General features: G+C 56.6%; 1 protein-coding gene across 3 annotated transcripts; it reads left to right on the forward strand.

The window, feature by feature from the left end:
- The first annotated feature begins 627 nt into the window (after window positions 1-627).
- CASZ1 (castor zinc finger 1) lies at window positions 628-15,955 on the forward strand. Of its 3 annotated transcripts, none has more exons than XM_056795777.1 (6): window positions 628-1,237; window positions 2,411-2,582; window positions 5,266-5,414; window positions 5,508-5,742; window positions 7,672-7,944; window positions 11,501-15,955. In XM_056795777.1, the coding sequence occupies exons 2-6, from the start codon at window positions 2,426-2,428 to the stop codon at window positions 12,748-12,750; spliced, it is 2,064 nt and encodes a 687-aa protein (XP_056651755.1). In that variant the 5' UTR covers window positions 628-1,237; window positions 2,411-2,425; the 3' UTR covers window positions 12,751-15,955. The 3 variants fall into 3 exon arrangements, with proteins under 3 accessions (XP_056651755.1, XP_056651758.1, XP_056651756.1); XM_056795778.1 differs by having other exon boundaries at window positions 632-1,237; window positions 5,601-5,742; XM_056795780.1 differs by lacking the exon at window positions 7,672-7,944 and having other exon boundaries at window positions 630-1,237.
- The last annotated feature ends 866 nt before the right edge of the window (window positions 15,956-16,821 follow it).

Raw genomic sequence — 16,821 nt, forward strand, 5'->3', positions numbered from 1 at the left:
TCTCTGCCGCCCGCGGCTTCCTGTTCTCATAAAACTAATAAATGGAAGTAAACACACACCACCTGCGTTTAAAGCTGTCCTCCCTCTCCGAGAGCCCCCTGGGAGTGGGGCTCTTCCAGGGACCCCCCGCGCTAGTTTCCAGAATGTCCTGGGCCTTGGATGGAATCCCCGCCTGTTCAGCACCTTCCTAGGGGCCAGAAGCACCCTGGGAGGAGTGCTGAATCGGGGGGCGCACAGGACCCGAGTTCGAGTCTTAGCTCGCTCACCCAGCTACCTCTCTGGACCTCAGTCTCCCCGCCATAAAATGAAGGTGTCTCAGGTGACCTGTGAGGTCCTTTCTAGGGTGTGATCTAGGATCCAGGAGGAAGCCTCCACTTTAATGTCCCAAGAGAAAGCCTGGACCAACCCGGATTTCACCGATTACTCCTACCCCCCTCCTGGACCCCAGAACTTGCCCTTCCACAGGACACAGCCCCTTGGGGAGCTTCTCCCCCTAGTGACAAGATGGTGGTAGAGGAAGGTGGGGGAGGACTCACAGGGGTGCCAGGGTTGCACTGGGAGGGGGGGGAGGGGGGTACACGAGGTGGTGGGACCCCTCCTGGGTGGGGCAGGACATCTACAGTGAACCTTTGTGGGGGTCCGGAGCCAGACACATGCCTCCCCATTCCACCTGTGCCCGGGAAAACCACCTTGCTGTACTCGGCCAGTCAATCCAGGGCAGTGCCCACACAGTGCCAGCCAGGCACTCCATGGCATCCCGCCAAGGACTGGCGGGGCCTAGCCCTGACTCTCAAACCCGGTAACTGATCGCAGGCGTCCTTATCTCTAAAGCCAAGGTGTGGGTCCGTGGAGACTCCGTGTCCCAGCATGCAACGTTCTGGGCAACCCTGGCACTCCGTGCCGGGAGAGAGCCCGGGCATGCCAGGCCTCGGGGAGAGCAGGAGAGCGGCCGTGGGGGGCGGCCCCGGCCCTCTGCCCTCGGGAACCCCCGAGAGCTTGGGGGACGGCAGTGACCCTGGGGGTTGTCACTCTGTTCCAGCGACCCCTGCCTCGCGAACGACTGCAAATACGCCAACAAGTTCCACTTCACTGTCTCTTTGGGAACTGCAAGTACGTGTGTAAGACCTCCGGAAGGCCGAGTCCCACTGCCTGGACCATATCAACCCTAGCAACAACCCTGGTGAACGTGCGAGACCAGTTCGCTTATTACTCCCTGCAGTGTCTCTGTCCAAACCAGGTAAGACCACCAGCCCTGGGGGGAGCAGGGAGAGGGAGCCCCAGGTGGGGCAGGCTGTGGCGGATGTCAGGGGCCCCGGGAAGGAGCCTCCTAATGAGAAATGGTGAAACATGAGGGGCATGATCTGGCCTCAGACACCTCCCAGCTTGGTGACCCTGGGCAAGTCACTTCACCCCACTGCCTCGCCCTTACCACTCTTCTGCCTTGGAGAGCCAATACACAGGGTTTAAAAAGAAGCGAAAGACAAGAAAGTTCTCCTCTGGGGCAGCTAAGTGTCATAGTGGATGAAGTGCAGGCTAGAGTGGGGAGGTCCTGGTTTAAATCTGGCCTCCGATACTTCCTAGCTGTGTGACCCTGAGTGAGTCTCTTAACCTCATTTGCCTAGCCCTTGCCCTTCTTTCAGTTGTTACTAAGAAAGAAGGTAAAGGTGTATGTGTGTGAGGGAGAGAGAGAGAGGGAGAGAGAAGAGAGAGAGAGAGAGAGAGAAGAGAGAGAGAGAGATGAGAGAGAGAGAGAGAGAGAGAGAGAGAGAGAGGGAGAGAGAGAGAGAGAGAGAGAGGGGAGGGAGAGAGAGAGAGAGAGGGAGGGGATGGGAGGAGGGAGGGAAGGGAGGGAGGGAGGGAGGGAGGGAGGAGGGGGGGAAAGAGGGGGAGAGAGAGAGGGAGAGAAGACAGACAGACAGATGGACAGACGGACAGAGAGGAGAGAAGAGAAGAAAAAAGAAAAGAAAATTAAGTTCTCATCTTTTCAGTTGACCCCAAAGCATACAGGGAAACTAAAAGAGGCACTTGGGGCCATTAATCAATCAACTAGCATTTATTAAGCAAGCACCCACTGTGTGAGGCTCTGGAAAGAGAAATGAAACCTTCCTTCAAAACCTTACTTTCCAATAGAGACGCTGGACAAATTGCTAGGTTTAGAGCCCCAAATCCAGGGTTTGAAGTCTGGGCTGCCCCCCCTAGCTTGTGTGGCTTTAGGCCAGTCAGCCCCACTTCTCTCTGGACCTCAGTTTCCTTGTCTTCGAAGCAAGGGAGTCGGCCGGATGGCCCTTGTGGCTCCTGAGCCGGGGAGTGGGTCTTGGGGGAAGGTCCCGCCGGAGCTGCCGCGCACATCCCACTTGTGACACCAACCAGACCCTCTCACGGCTCCGGCTCTCTGGTCTCTCCCCTGCAGCACTGCGAGTTCCGGATGCGAGGCCACTACCACTGCCTGCGGCCCGGCTGCTACTTCGTGACCAACATCACGACCAAGCTTCCTTGGCATATAAAGAAACACGAAAAGGCAGAACGCCGGGCAGCCAACGGGTTCAAGTATTTCACCAAGCGTGAGGAGTGCGGGAGACTAGGTAACTCACTGGGCCGCCGGGCATCTTCCGGCCAGTTTGGGGGTGGCCTCGAGTCCTACCCCCGGGTCTGTCCCAGGGATGGAGTTGCTCTCTTGGCTGAGTCCTGCAAACACTGGCATCTTGAAATTCACCCAGTTTTCATGCCCTTTGAGGTTTTTGTTCTCCCCCAAGCAATGTTATCTTTTGCTTTTAACCTTTCTCTCCCATCTTAATATTATTCAATATCTGTTGTAAGGGCTAGTGACTGGCCCAGGGTCACCCAGCTGGGAAGGGTCTGAGGCCACACTTAACCCCAGGACCTCCCCTCTGTGGGCCCGCCTCTCCATCCACTGGGCCACCCAGCTGCCCCTATTTATCTTTTTTTGAACAACCATTTTTAAACATCGAGTTCCCGATTGTCTCCTCACCCACTGAAAAGGCAGCAGGCTGACCTCCATTAGACACGTTCTCTCCACTCTGAATCTGAAGGTTGGCTAGGGATGCCGGTGAAAGGCCGTGAAGTCTCCCCTGTTCTGGGCTCGCCGGATGGTCAGACTAGGCCCAGGTGCTCCTGCAGGTGCCTCTGGGGGGAGCCCGCTTGCCCCCTGAACCCCGGGCCTCAGCAGAGGGAGCCTTGTGGCTCCACGGACTTCATAGCGTTTGGAGTTGATCCGCTTCTCCATCGGGACAGGCTAAAGCCTCTCAAATCCGTTCTGCTTCCGAGTTGTAGAGTTCGTCATCCTCTGATCTGACGAATCCAGATGACCCGTAAAGACCATCGAATGCCCTTCCCCCCTCCCTTACAGAGGGGAAACTGAGGCCCAGAGGAAAAGGGACGCCCCTGAAAGCACACGGGTTAAGTAGCAGCGCTGAGGAGGCCGAGGCCTCTCATGGAGACGGGGCAGAAGGGGCCCCAGAAGGGAATGAAGCTGAGGAGAGAGCAAACAGGGAAGGGAAGCAGCCACCCCCTCCTAGCCGCCTGGATAGCTGGAGCCAGCCCATAGGCCTTTGCCCAGGAACATGCCGTAGCAACCCCAGGGAGAGACTCGCCTTGGATGGAAGGATGATGCCTGGGAAGCTTTCCCCTTCCTTGCTGTTGTAGCGAACGTTGTCCTGGTAGCCAGGCCTTCCCAGTGAGTGGCCCATGCCTGTATCCAGGCACGAGAAGAGAAATGCCCTTTTTTTTTTAAACCTTTACATTCTGTTTTAGAATCCATACCATGTATTGGTTCTGAGGCAGGAGAGTGGGAAGGGCTAGACCCTGGGGGGTAAGTGACTTGCCCAGGGTCACCAAGAGAGGAAAGGTCGGAGGCCACATTTGAACCCAGGACCTCCCATCTCTAGGCCTGGCTCTCCATCCACTGAGCCACCCAGCTGCCCCCCCCCTCCCAAGCACTTTTAAAAAGCAACTTTTGGGAAAGGAAAAGTGCTAGCCTCCCCCACCCTACCCCCAACCTCCACCATCACCACTTCTGAAGACTTCCTGCTGGGGATGTGGCTGGTAACCACAGCAACAGATGTCAACACTGAGCGGCCGGCCTGGGTACCTGGGCTCGGTTTACACGTGTCAGAATATCCCGATTATTGACTCAACTTTGGGTGTTTGAGGTGGTAGCAGGGGCCAGACAAAGCCCCTCCATGATACCCGACACCCAGCCCCGCCCCGCTGCCATGGCAACAGGCAAGCCTTCACCTGCCCTCCGCTGCCGGCCACTGTTTCCATCCTGCCTCTCCTGTTTGTTCTTAATTCCAAAGAATGGCCCAGCGGATGGGGAAGGAGGGAGGGGCGCAGCCGTCTAAACAAACCGCGTCTGGCAGAGAGACGGGCTCCCTCCCGGGGAAGTCTGGGAGCAGGTGGCGGGGTGGGGGAGAGCAAATCCCGTCACTGTCAGTGGCCTGACCCCAGCCCTCGGTGACGGATGGCGCAGGGGCTGGAGACGACAGTCAGAGGATCTGAACGGGAAGCCGTCTCGCCCGACCCCTTCATTTTACAGATGAGGAAGCGGGCCCAGAGAGGGCTGGCCAGGGGCACAGAGATGAGTGGAGCTAGAATCTGAACCCAGAATCCTTGTCCCAAATACAGCATCCTTCCAACAGAAAACCCCCCTACCCCTTAGGGCTTGTTAGAAACGCTCACTACTAGGGAGGGAGACAACGTGAATCATATAACTTTGGAAAAGGTATGTGCAAATTTTTTACTAAAAATAAAGATTAAAAACAATAATGAGAAAAGAAATGCTCACTCCCGATTCCCAGTGTGGCCTTGGTCAGGTCCCTTAACCACTCAGGGTCTTGGCTGCCTCATCTGTGAAATGATCCCATGACTTCTGAGGTCCCATCCAGCTCTCCGTCTTGGTCCGATGAGAAAAAGACTAGCTGGGTGACCCTGGGCAAGTCATTTAACCCCAGCTGCCTACTTCTTGCTGATCTTCTGCCTTGGAACCCATTGATTCTAAAACAGAAGGGATAAAAAATAAATAAAAATAAAAAAAAAAAGATGAGCTGGCCCTCATTTGCTCTCCAGGACCAGGCTTGGCCAGGCGGCCCCTGATGGTCAGCCACGGAGGACTGCCCTGGCTCCAAGGTCTTGAGGACCTGCTGGGGCCTCCTCCCAGCTCTCGGGGGTATGTGGGCCTGCCATCTCAGCAGGATGGGGCCCTTTGCCAAGGCTCACAGCCCCGGGGCGGGTGCCGTGTGTCCACAGGCTGCAAGTACAACCAGGTCAACAGCCATTTCCACTGTATCCGAGAGGGTTGCCAGTTTTCCTTCTTGCTCAAACACCAGATGACGTCCCATGCCCGGAAGCACATGCGAAGGATGCTGGGGAAGAACTTCGACAGAGTTCCCGCTCAGGTGAGTGCCTGCCCCCGCCCGCTGGCACCTCTTGCCCACTCTGGCCTTGGGGGCTGCGCTTGGTGCCGACAGGGTCCCCCGTCTCCTTTCCAGGTGATCGGACGCCCCAGCAGGAGTGAAAACCTCCCCCTGGGGGGCAGTCCGGCCCCCAGCCCCGCCTCATCAGGGACTCCCGCTTCATTGCAGGGACCTCAGAACCTGATGGACACCGAGACGGACGAGTACATGGATTACACGGGCTGCAGCCCTGGGGCGGTCTCCTCAGAATCCTCCAACATGGACCGAAGCTGCTCCAGCACTCCGGTGGGCAATGAGAGCACCTCAGCAGGTAAATGGCAGCTGGGGAGGAGGAGCCCAGACATGCCACCTGCAAGGGCCGAGGAGCCTGTGCCAGGCACGTGGGCCTCTGGGTGCTCTGAGGGTTGCACAGTCAGAAGGGATCTGGGTTTGTGGGGGATCCTCTACCTCCATTGTACAGGCGAGAACCCTGCGGCCTAGTGAGCCTTCGGCTTTCTTCCAGGTAGGCAAAGGCTGGGAGGCTGCTCTCTGGGCCTAGTTTACCCAGGTGGAATCACAGCTTGAGAGCCAGAAGGGGCTAATCCCCCGATTTAACAAAGAGTAAACAGTAAACCCAGGCCCAGGGGGCCGGTGGCTTGCCCAAGACGACGAGGGGCCAAAAATCAGGAAGGAGACACAGAAAGGGAGGCCGCCGTTGTTCAGGCAGACGGACATCATGGCACACGAGCCCAAAATTGGGTTTTTAAAGAAATGCCCTAAAACGTACCGACCCAGTGGCTGCGCAGGGCTTGACAGCTTTCCAAGGAGGGACCCTCTGCCCCCTGGTCATTCCACATGGGGACAGCTCTGTCTACTTCAGGCCTCGCTGGCCCTTCTCTGGCTTCCACAGGAGGCCCCTTCCTAAAACTCCAGGGCGCCCTCTTCCTTGACATCCTCCAGACCCTCCAAACCGGGAGGGAATCTGTGCCTTCTCTTGACCACAGATCGCTCTGAGCAGAGCACAAATGCCCAGGCAGGGCAGGGGGCAGGGAGGGAGCCCTGGGAGCAGCCTCACAGCCTTTGCCCCCCTGGAGGAACAGGAAAGCTGAAATATGGCTCCAAACCAGACCGTCTCCCTGATTCCCGATGGCCTTCCTGCTCTCCTTTGACAAGGAGAGAAAAATGGGAATTGTTTTCCCCACTACTGCCTCCCATGACTCTCCTTGGGGAGATGGAGATTTTGGGATGGCACATCCACCCTTAAGTCCATAGACCTAGGGCTGGAAGGGCCCTCTGAGTCCCCTCCTCTTAGGAATCGGGAAACCGAGGTCAGAGATGGCACATGAATTGCCCAAGGTCACACAGCTTTAGTACTAAAGGATAAAACAGAGGCAAAGAGGTGAAGTAAATCAGCTTTAGAGATTGCCTAGGCCAAACTCATTTTATAAATAAGGAAACCTGAGGCCAAAGGTGAGTGAAGCAGCTTGTTCACTGGAAGTCAGGGTCTGAGGTAGGATTTGAACCCAGGTTTTCCTGCTACACCACACTGCCACCTTCTTATTTCTCTTCCTTGTCCAGGGGTTCTTAATCTGCCTCTCTGGCTAGATTTCAGAGGGGTCCATGAACTTGGATGGGGGGGGAATGAACTATTTTGATAAATTTATTTCAGTAGAATTGATTTTCTTTGTAATCCTTCATATTTGATTTTGTGCATTTTAAATGGCCTTCTGAGGAGGGATCCATGACACTTAAAGGCAGGAATCCCTGCTTTAGTCAGGAGGGATTCCAGGGAGCTGGTGCCTCCAGCCGCCAAGGGTCAGGGCACAGGCCATACCCAAATGCCCCCTGAGGGAGCAGAATGCAGGAGACTTGAGCTGGGCCTGCCGGCCAGCAGCGAGGACCTGAGCCCCTCTGGCCTCTGTGAGGTTCTGGCCAGGCCCATCTTCCCAGCCCATGAACCCTGGGCCTCCTCCTCCTCCTCCTCCTCTCCCTTCTCCTTCCTTCCTTCCCCTCCTCTTTCTTCCTCCCCTCTCCCCTCCTCCTCCTCTCCCCCAACTTCCATCTCCTCCATCCCAGCTCCATTTCCCCCCCAGATCCCATTTTTTCCATTTCCATTGTACTTGCTTCTGCCGTTGGGTTTCTCATTTGGGTTCTTTTGTTTGTTTGTTTGTTTGTCCGTCCTCTGTTCTGGTTCCGTTTGGTTTTTTTGTCCTTTTGGTTTTCTGTTGTTTTGTTTTCTGCTCTTCTCCGCCCTCTCCAGGCTGCCTGGCTGCTGCCGCTCCTGCTGCCACTGCCGACGAGGCCCCCCAGCCTCCACTGCCTCCATCCTTCTCACAGGCCCTGCTCAGGTCGCCCCTCCCCTCCCTCCCATACCTCCTCTCTCCGTCTTGTGTCTCATATTCTCTGCTCAGTGCCACTCTCGGAACCAGCCGGGCCCTTGTCATGCCCGCCACCAGCACGCCTGGCTTCCCGTCTGTCCTTGCCACTCCACCTCCAGTCAAAAGTGACATCCCCATAGTACAGGACGCTGCAGGTAACTCCCTCATCCTTCCTTGCCCAGTGCGCCCCCCGCACCGCCCCTGCCTCCCTCCCAGGGCCAGCGAGGTCAGTCAGGCCCCCCGGTGGCGCTTCCCAAATGCTGGGGAGAGGGAGAGAGTCAGAGGCCCCGCCCTGGAGGAGCCTCCGCTCTAAGAAGGGCCCCCGCATACAGGGCACTGACCGCTGGGACCCGGCAGGCCTTCACAAGGAGGTCGAGGGCAGCCAGCAAGAGCCTGGCCCCGGCCCCACACGTTTCTGTTCCCTCCGGGCCTTGGGCACATAACTGCCACCTCCAGCGCCTTCTGGGGCTAGAGATCCCCCTGTGAGCATGGGGGACGGGCCAAATCCCTCGTGGATCAGTTCCAGCCCCCAGAATCCCCTGGGAGAACGGGATCCTTGGAAAGAGCCGGAGCTCTCCTCCCGACCTCCCAGCTCAGCAGGTCCTCCCCTGGCCCGGCCGGGCCTCGGAAAGGCCCTCCAGTCCCTTCTCAGTGCAGCACTAATTCACCGAGTACCTGCTCTGAACGAGGACCGCGCCAGGGCCAAAGACAGAAACAAGAGCCCCCTTTTCTGGAAGCTCACCTTCTTCCAGAGAGACCCAACACGGGCACAAATGAAAAACACAGAAACTGCACGGGCTGTGGAGGGACAAGGGCAGGCCTTCCTCATGGCAGAAGCCTAGAGCTGGGGTCACCAGAGCCAGCGCCAGAGAGAAGGTCCCACTCCTGCCTACTGGTGTGGGACCCCGGACAAGTCCCCGCCCTGCAGGGTGCTGGGCTTCCTCCAAGACTAGCCCCGAATTGGCTAAACCCCCACTCACGCCCCCAGACACAGACCCGCTCCCCAGGCTTTGGGGCCCCCACCTGCCTCCCCCTCCCTAACCAGCATTCTCATTTGTCATCTTCACCAGTGCCCTCTTCCAGAACCTCTGCCCCACTGCTCTGGACCTTCCCACTCACTTTGGGCTCCTCTCCTTCCCTCCTTGACCCAAAGGGTCTTCTCCCAGATTCTCTGGCTGCTGAGCTTCTTGCTTTCTTTCTGGGGGTCAGGGGGCGAGAGAGATGGAGAGCCATTCGTCTCAACCTTCCCCTCTGCAGGGCTTTAGCCAGGGAATGCCCAGAGCGCCTTCCTTTAGGTTCAGAACAAGTTCCTGCCTGTTGTTTGGGAGGGAAGGCCGTCGTTAACCAACACAGGGGAGCAGGGGCTGCCCACGTGGGGTCTTGGCTCCCACTTCTGCCTCGGGCTGGTGGGTTGAGTGTAGACCCTCCCAGGAAAGGCTGCCCCATCTCCACCTGCCTATCTGGTACCTGGCTTCCTACAAGTGGAAGGTGGGGGAAAGAATGGGGAACCAGAGGATCTGGATTCAAATTCTGACCTGTTGACATCTCTAGGCCTCAGTCTCCTCATCTGTACATTGAAGGGGTTAGAGAAGGTCCCGGCTAGAAACACAAGTGCGGTCCCGTGTTACTGTTTGATGGGTCTAAACTCAGTGGTCCATAACCAGGCAGCTCTGCTCAAACTTGGGCCCTGCCAAAAGAGAGCACAGAGCAGCTGAAGTTAAGGGAAAAGGGAGGCAGGGGAAGGGGGTCCAGCCAGCCTCTGTCTGCCACCGATCAGGGGAACCAGAGAGGCACCCGGAATCACCAGGACCCTTCCTAGGGGGCCTCAGAGACCCGAGATGCCTCCATCGGCTCCCCAGGCCTTCAGTCTCCCATTTCCATGGCTGCGGCTGAAGGCCGGGAGGCAGAGCCTTGTGTAACTGGGCAAAGGAACCAGGCCCCCAGGCCCGGACTCCTGGCCGTCTCCCCAGCCTCTAAGAGTTGGGAAGGACCTTTGGTCCTTTCCCCGCTCGGCGGTTTCCGTCACCTTCGGGTCCCTTCAGTCCCACCATCGCCTAGAAGTACCAGATGCTTCCAGGAGCTAAGGACTGGGTGGAACAAAAGTGGAAACGGTCCGGGTCCCAGGGTTACTCTCTCGGGGAAGGCAGGCACCTGGGTGGCTCAGTGGACAGAGATCCCCTCAGACACTTCCCGGCTGGGTGACCCTGGGCAAGTCCCTTACCCCCTTTGCCCAGCCCTTCCTGCTCTTCAGCCTTGGAACCCGTCCACAGGAATGATTCTGAGAGAAGGTGAGGGCTTTATTTTTTAAATATCATCTAAGCATATTAATATAAATTAATATAAAATATTTTTTAAATCAGGGGGAAGGCAAACCCTTAGGTTTACCCAGAGAAATGAAAACGGGTCCCGCTGGCCTCAAGACCCCTCCCTTGTCCAGAGGTGGAAGCCAGGAGGAATTCAAACCCAAGCCTTTGGCCTCCCCGAGGAGGCGACTCCCTCCTGCTTCCGTTGACCTTGACGGGCAGGAAGATCTCTTGGGAGAGAGACAGACAGGGAGAAGAAGAGAGTTGGGGGCAGAGTGGGTGCTGGGTGGCGCACGCCTGCTTCTTTTTCTTTTCCCAAAGCATAAACAGGAGAGTGTCTCAGCTTGCGGCCCAAAGCGGGCCGGCCCCCTCGGCGCACACAGGCGTGCCTGACCTGGGGGAAGCCAGGGGTTAATCAGCAGGAGAGAGAGCTTGCTTGTCCCTCATTAGAGGGAGGTACATTATGGTGTCCTGGCCAGAATCCAACTTGGGTAATTACATTCTGGCGACCTAGATTCCCCTTTCAGCTTCAATTAGATTCAGAAGGCTTCTTCACTTCCCGCCCCAAAAGGAAGGGCAGCTTGCTGAGGAACCCAGCAACCCGCCGGCCCCTGCCCAGGGTGCTCATGGGCCCCCAAGCAGTGGGAGGGGCAGGCAGGGCCCTCTTAGCAGATGGGGAAACTGAGGCCCCCTGCTCCGTGCCTGAAGGCAGGGCTGGCAGCCCAAGTGTCCTGGGAAGGACTCGGTGCCCTGACATTCTGCCTTCCAACCCCCGACTTTCCTTACTCCTGAAGGCTAGGCTTGAATGAGGAGAGAGAATCTTCCTGTTTGAAACAGAGGTGGAGGGCTGAAGGCCTTGGAGGAAGATGAGGGGGGCCAGCAGGAAAGGGTGTGGTTCTTGCTCGGCTGCAGGCCGGGCTGTGCTGGTCCTGGGGGGCTTCTTTAACCCTCACCTTCCATCTCAGAATCAGTACTTGGTTCCAAGGCAGAAGAGCAGTCTGCCCAGGGGGACGTGCCCAGGGTCACCCAGCTGGGGAGGGGCCCAGGCCGAATTTGAACCTGGGACCTCCGCCTCTACACCTGCCTGGCTCCCCTCAGTTTTTGTTTGTTTTTAAATAAAAACTTGCCTACAGTGTTTGAGTACGGCTAAGGACTAGGCGGTTGGGATCTGAGGGCACCTTTGAACCCGGGATGTCCGGGGGCTATCCACTGGGCCACCTGGCAGTCCTCAGGGATTGGGGCTTTCCGGCCCTCTGCGGCCAGTCAGTCAGTCAGGCGGGCGGGCGGACAGGCTCAGGGCACAGCGAAGCTCAGAAAGTCACCTTCCCGGGTCAGGGGAGGACACCGAGGCTGGCGGCCTCCTCGGGGCGGGGCCTCACCCTCCTCCCGCTCTCTTCCCTCCCCCCAGGGAACACCATCACCATGCCGACGGCGTCGGGGGCCAAGAAGCGCTTCTGGATCATCGAGGACATGTCCCCCTTCGGCAAGCGCCGCAAGACGGCGTCGTCGCGCAAGATGCTGGACGAGGGCATGATGCTGGAGGGCTTCCGGCGCTACGACCTGTACGAGGACTGCAAGGACGCGGGCTGCCAGTTCTCGCTCAAAGTCACGCACTACCACTGCACGCGCGAGAACTGCGGCTACAAGTTCTGCGGGCGCACGCACATGTACAAGCACGCGCAGCACCACGACCGCGTGGACAACCTGGTGCTGGACGACTTCAAGCGCTTCAAGTCGTCGCTGAGCTGCGACTTCGCCGACTGCCAGTGGTCGGGGAACAGCACCCACTTCCACTGCCTGCGCTGCGGCTTCCGCTGCACGGACAGCACCAAGGTGACGGCGCACCGCAAGCACCACGGCAAGCAGGACGTGATCAGCGCCGCGGGCTTCTGCCAGTTCAGCTCGAGCGCCGACTGCGAGGTCCCCGACTGCAAGTACAAGCTCAAGTGCTCGCACTTCCACTGCACGGCCCCGGGCTGCAAGCACACCGTGGTGGGCATGTCGCAGATGGACTCCCACAAGCGCAAGCACGAGAAGCAGGAGCGCGGCGAGCTGCTGCCCGCCGTCAGCCCCGGGCCCGACGGGCTCCCGCCCGGCGCCCCTGACCACGAGGCGCCTCGCGGCGGCGGCGGCGGCAGCGGCGACGGCCTGGGCCTGGACAGCTCCCTCAACCTGGGCGCCGACCCCGGCGGCTCCCTCTTCTTTCTCCAGAGCGCCGCCGCCGGCCTGGGCCTCAACGACTCCCTGGACCTGAGCAAGAAGCCCCCCGAGGCCCAGGGCCTGGGCCTGGCCGAGCCCCCGCAGGCAGTGCCCGGCCCGGCGGGCTGCCTGGACGACTCGTCCCAAGAGGAAGAGGAGGAGGAGCTGAACGAGGACGAGGAGGTGGAGGAGGACGACGAAGACGAGGACGATGAGGAGGACGAGGAAGAGGACGAAGAGGATGAGGACGAGGATGACGACGAGGACGACGAGGACGAGGATCTGAACACGGACTCGGAGGAGTCGCTGCCCGACGCGGCCGCCGCCGCTGCGGCAGTCCAGGGCGAGGCCCTTGGGCCCAAGGGCGCGGGGCCGGGAGAAGAGCCGTGTCCCCTGAACCACAGCGATGCTGCCCGGCCCCCCGCTGTGGGAGACTTGCCGGCTTCTACCTCCCCGTAAGCTCCTGGCCCAGGCGTGTGGTCCGTGTGTTCGTGGCGTGTGTGTTTGCAAGTAAGACTCGAGAGAAACCCAGAACCCCTAGAGAAGAGGCCCTCCAGCACCTCCCTGCCTGCCCGGCCCCGACCGACCCGGCCCCCTGGCCTCCGGGAGGGAGGGGGCGACCCAGGGTCACGGCGCGGCTGAAATGGAAAGGGGGGAGGGGAGCACCTTCCCGCTCCCGCTTCCTCCCCTCCCCCAGCGGCCTTGGCTCCGCGGGGCTCCTCCGTCAGGGCGCCCCCAAGGAAGAGGGGGGCTGGGGAGGGGTATTTATTGTTGAACAGAAAAGCATTGAATGGAAGGGGGCGGGCAGGGGCCGGGCACTGCGGCCTCCAGCCCCTCCCGGGGTCTTTCCTCATTACATTGTTCTTTTTTTTAAAGATATTTATACGTAAAGCGTCCCTCTGTACAGAGATGTTCCCTTGGACTCCTGGCGGTGGGCCGGGGCCTCGGGGGAGCGGCCTGGCCGGCCTGGGCTGGGCCTGGTTCCCCCCTTCCCACCTACCCACTCTTCCTTCCACCCATGCTAGGCTCGGAAATGCCAGCACCTGCCCAGACCGGCCCGCTCACCAAAGCAGAGTGGGGGTGGCCGAGGTCCCCGCCCTGCCCCCCAGGACACCTGGCCCGGCTCCATTGCCAAGGACAAAGGAGAGGGGTTTCCGTGAACTCTAGCGGGGTTTGGGTGCTTTCTTCAGGGAAACAGCTTTTGTCTATATAGGGGTGCCCAGCCTTGGGCTCCCCCCTCCCGGGACTATTTATTGCTCAGGACTGTGACGCCGTGGCCAGGGCCACTGTGAACCCTCGGGCTCCCCGGGGCCTTCTCCCGCCCATCTCCCAGGGCCTCAGGCCCGCTCCTTAGAGCAGCCAGGGCCTAGCTCCCTTTGCAATCAGTGAGGAAGAACTAGGGTGCCGAGAAGGGGTGCCCAGGGCCCCCCTTCCCCATCCTCCCCCTGCCACAAGAAAGAAGGGAGCCCCACCGGGCTCTCCATGAACTTGTGACTGCAAGAGACTCAAGCAAATCTCATGGAGCGGCCCCAACCTTTGCTAGACTGTGCCCCGAGCTGGTGGCCCCAAAGACCCCCCAAACGGAGGGGGCTCGGCTCCCTCTGAAAGTTGGGGGGCCGAGCGTCAGCTTTCTTTCCTTTTAACTCCCAATCCAGCCCTGGAAAGCCCAGGGAACCTTGCAATTTACGTCTATCCTCATTGGGAAGACTGAATGGTGCTGATGGAGAGAAGGAAAAAACGGGGGACAGGGGGGACACTTGAGGGGGGAGGGGGGCTTCTTCACAGCCGGCGGCTCAGGTTGTGGCGAGCAGGGCGGATGTGACTGTTGGCTTTAATATTCAGAAATGAAAAAGAAAAATTTACAAAAAAAAAAGGTGTACAGTATTTTTCCTGTAAAGGTTATTATTCTACGTAGAACAAAAGAGAAAAGGAAAAAAAAAACATGAGAGAGCTGGGGTGCTGGAGGGAAGAAAGAGCTGCTTCTGGCTTCTTCCGGCCACTCGCCTGCCTTCTGGACTAGCCCCCCCTTAGGTTTGCTAACTTGTGTGCAATCTCTCTCTGGAGGGTTTTTGTTTAGCATTTATTTTAGAGGCCTTAACAGTTCGAGGCTGCCCATCTTCACGCTCTAGCACTGATGGACTGATGGGAGCTGTGTGATTCCGACTCTTAACTTGAATTTTGTAGCAAGGGGAAAAAATTATTGTTAATGCGAGTTTGTAGTTCATTTACCATTTGGGGGGTTCCTCTTATCAGTTATACGTGTGTGGCTTCTTGGGGCTTTTTTTTCCCTGTTTTATCTTGTTTGGGCTGCTGCTTTGCTGGTTGTTCTCATTCCACCTCCAAAAGTTGTCTCGCCCCCCTCCCTCCTACCCCACCCCAGTGCCCCCTCCCCCAGCAGTGAGGGGGAAAACAAAGCCAGTCCCTGAGCTGGGGCGAAGCAGACGGTGGGGAACCCCCCCCCCCAGGCTCCCTTCCCTGCTCCATTTAGGAAACCACTCCCCTCACTCCATTCCCTCCCTTATTCTCCATCCTCTAGGCCTTGGCCGCCATCTTGTTTATGGTTCTGACATTCAGACTGCCTCCCTGGCGATAAAATGGGCACAACCAAGGTTGGGTTGCATGGGAACTAGTTTGGCGGCCTCTCTCAAAGCGGGCCCCCCCTCCCAGGACAGAGTCAGTGGGCAAGCCCCTCTCCACGACTCCCCCTCTTCATTACAGATGATCGACCAGTTTTTGTGTTTGTTTTTTTTAACTTAAAAAAGGGAGAAAAAAAAATACAAAACCAAACCAGGTACAACCCATCCAAGCAGCCGCCATATGTTTTTATTTTTTTGTTTTGGGGCGGCCCACGGCCCAGAGAGACACACCCACCTGAGGGAGCTTGGAAGGAAAAAGTGGGGAGAAGAGGTCAGAAAATGAGCATTACTGATTAAACCGAAAAAGAATGAAATCAATTTCAAACAAAACCTTCCCCCACCCCCCTCCCTCAACTCCCCACCCAAAGGCTCCTCCCGAGCTCTGTGACCACCTCCAGCTGCCGAAGACGAGCAATCGCCATCGCCCTGTCGACACCGTTCTAAGCCACAAAAACTGGATTCAGTCTGTGGAAGGAATTTTGTAAAGAAAAAAATAAAACATTTTTCAATGTAGCAAAAAAAAAAAAGATGAGGTCAGAGTGCGAGGTCTAGCCTCTTGTAATATATTGCACATTAGGACTATAAGCCATTGCTAGCTCATTTCGAATTTTAATGTGTAATTTTTGTTTTATTTTCTTTCTGTGGGGAAAAATGCCTGATCCACCAATGCCCTTTTTAATGTTTTATAACTATGTATGTGTATATATATAAATATCAAATCATATGTATGCACATATATATGTGTGTGTATATATCTATATGTATATACATATATATAGATATATAGAGATATATAGAGGTTTTGAGACAAACAAAAATGCAGAAAGTGAAAACTGAACAGACAGTGTGTGCTCCGATTACTTGAATCTGGTCTCCTCGGCACCTGCGTTATTAAGAACTGAATATTTTTCCACTTGAATTTAGTGCTATTAGAAATTTAATATATGTGTTCTATTTATTTGATTTTTTTTTTGCATGACTGATGCAAGGTTTGACATTTTCACTCAATAAAAACTGGAAAAAAAGTTCTCCGGCGTCCTTTTTTTGAACTCTTCTCTTCTGCCTCAGAGTGTGTCCACGTGGGGGATCTCCAGTTAGATGGGAAGCTTCTCGAGGGCTTTGTATCACCAGAGACATTATTATTTTAACTCCTACCTTCTGTCTTAGAATCCATACTGAGTATCATCTCCAAGACAGAAGAGTGGTAAGGATTAGGCCACAGGGGTTAAGTGACTTGCCCAGGGTCACTCGGCTAGGAAGGGTCTGAGGCCAAATCTGAACCCAGGACCTCCCATCCCCAGGCTTGGCTATCTGTCCCCTGAGTCACCTAGCTGCCCTTGTTTCTTATTATTTTTAAATATAATTTAATATTCATTGTTATTTTCATTAATGAATTTTAAATAAATTTAATATATTTAGATATAATAAATTTAATATATTTTGAATATACTCTATCATATATTATTATATGTAAAATACATTTTAAATGAATAATTTAAAATTATTTTTAAATCCCTCCCTCCCTCTCTCCCAATTCTAAAGATAGTGGCCTTGCTGTTTGGCGTGGGGCTTCGTGTCCCCTCTGGGGTCCCCTATGGCCATAGGGTGGAAGGAAGGACGAAAAGGAGGCTGTATGGAGGAAGCTCTGCTTTCATTGGGAGGAAAAAGGCAAGCGTTAGCCAGGAAGGGACCTCTGGGGCCACGGGGGCCAATCCCCTCAGAGATGTAGGGAAGCTGTCATCTAGGGAGTGTCACAGGCAGGATCTGAACCCAGTGCCCTTACAAGGGAAATCAAGTGACATCCAGAAAGGCAAGAGCAGAGGGGAAAGCTGGAAGGCTAGCCTTGGAGGAGGAATGCTTCACCTGGCGTCCATGGATCCATTTGGGGGGGAGG

Source organism: Monodelphis domestica, chromosome 4 (genome assembly GCF_027887165.1).
Source record: "Monodelphis domestica isolate mMonDom1 chromosome 4, mMonDom1.pri, whole genome shotgun sequence".
NCBI lineage: Eukaryota > Metazoa > Chordata > Mammalia > Didelphimorphia > Didelphidae > Monodelphis > Monodelphis domestica.

Bases quoted from the DNA above. Each gene is read 5' to 3' on its own strand.
- CASZ1 (XM_056795777.1), top strand. From the start codon at position 2,426: ATGCGAGGCCACTACCACTGCCTGCGGCCCGGCTGCTACTTCGTGACC. The intron at 5,415-5,507 runs GTGAGTGCCTGC...TCTCCTTTCCAG, and splicing joins TCGACAGAGTTCCCGCTCAG to GTGATCGGACGCCCCAGCAG. The intron at 7,945-11,500 runs GTAACTCCCTCA...CCCTCCCCCCAG, and splicing joins CATAGTACAGGACGCTGCAG to GGAACACCATCACCATGCCG.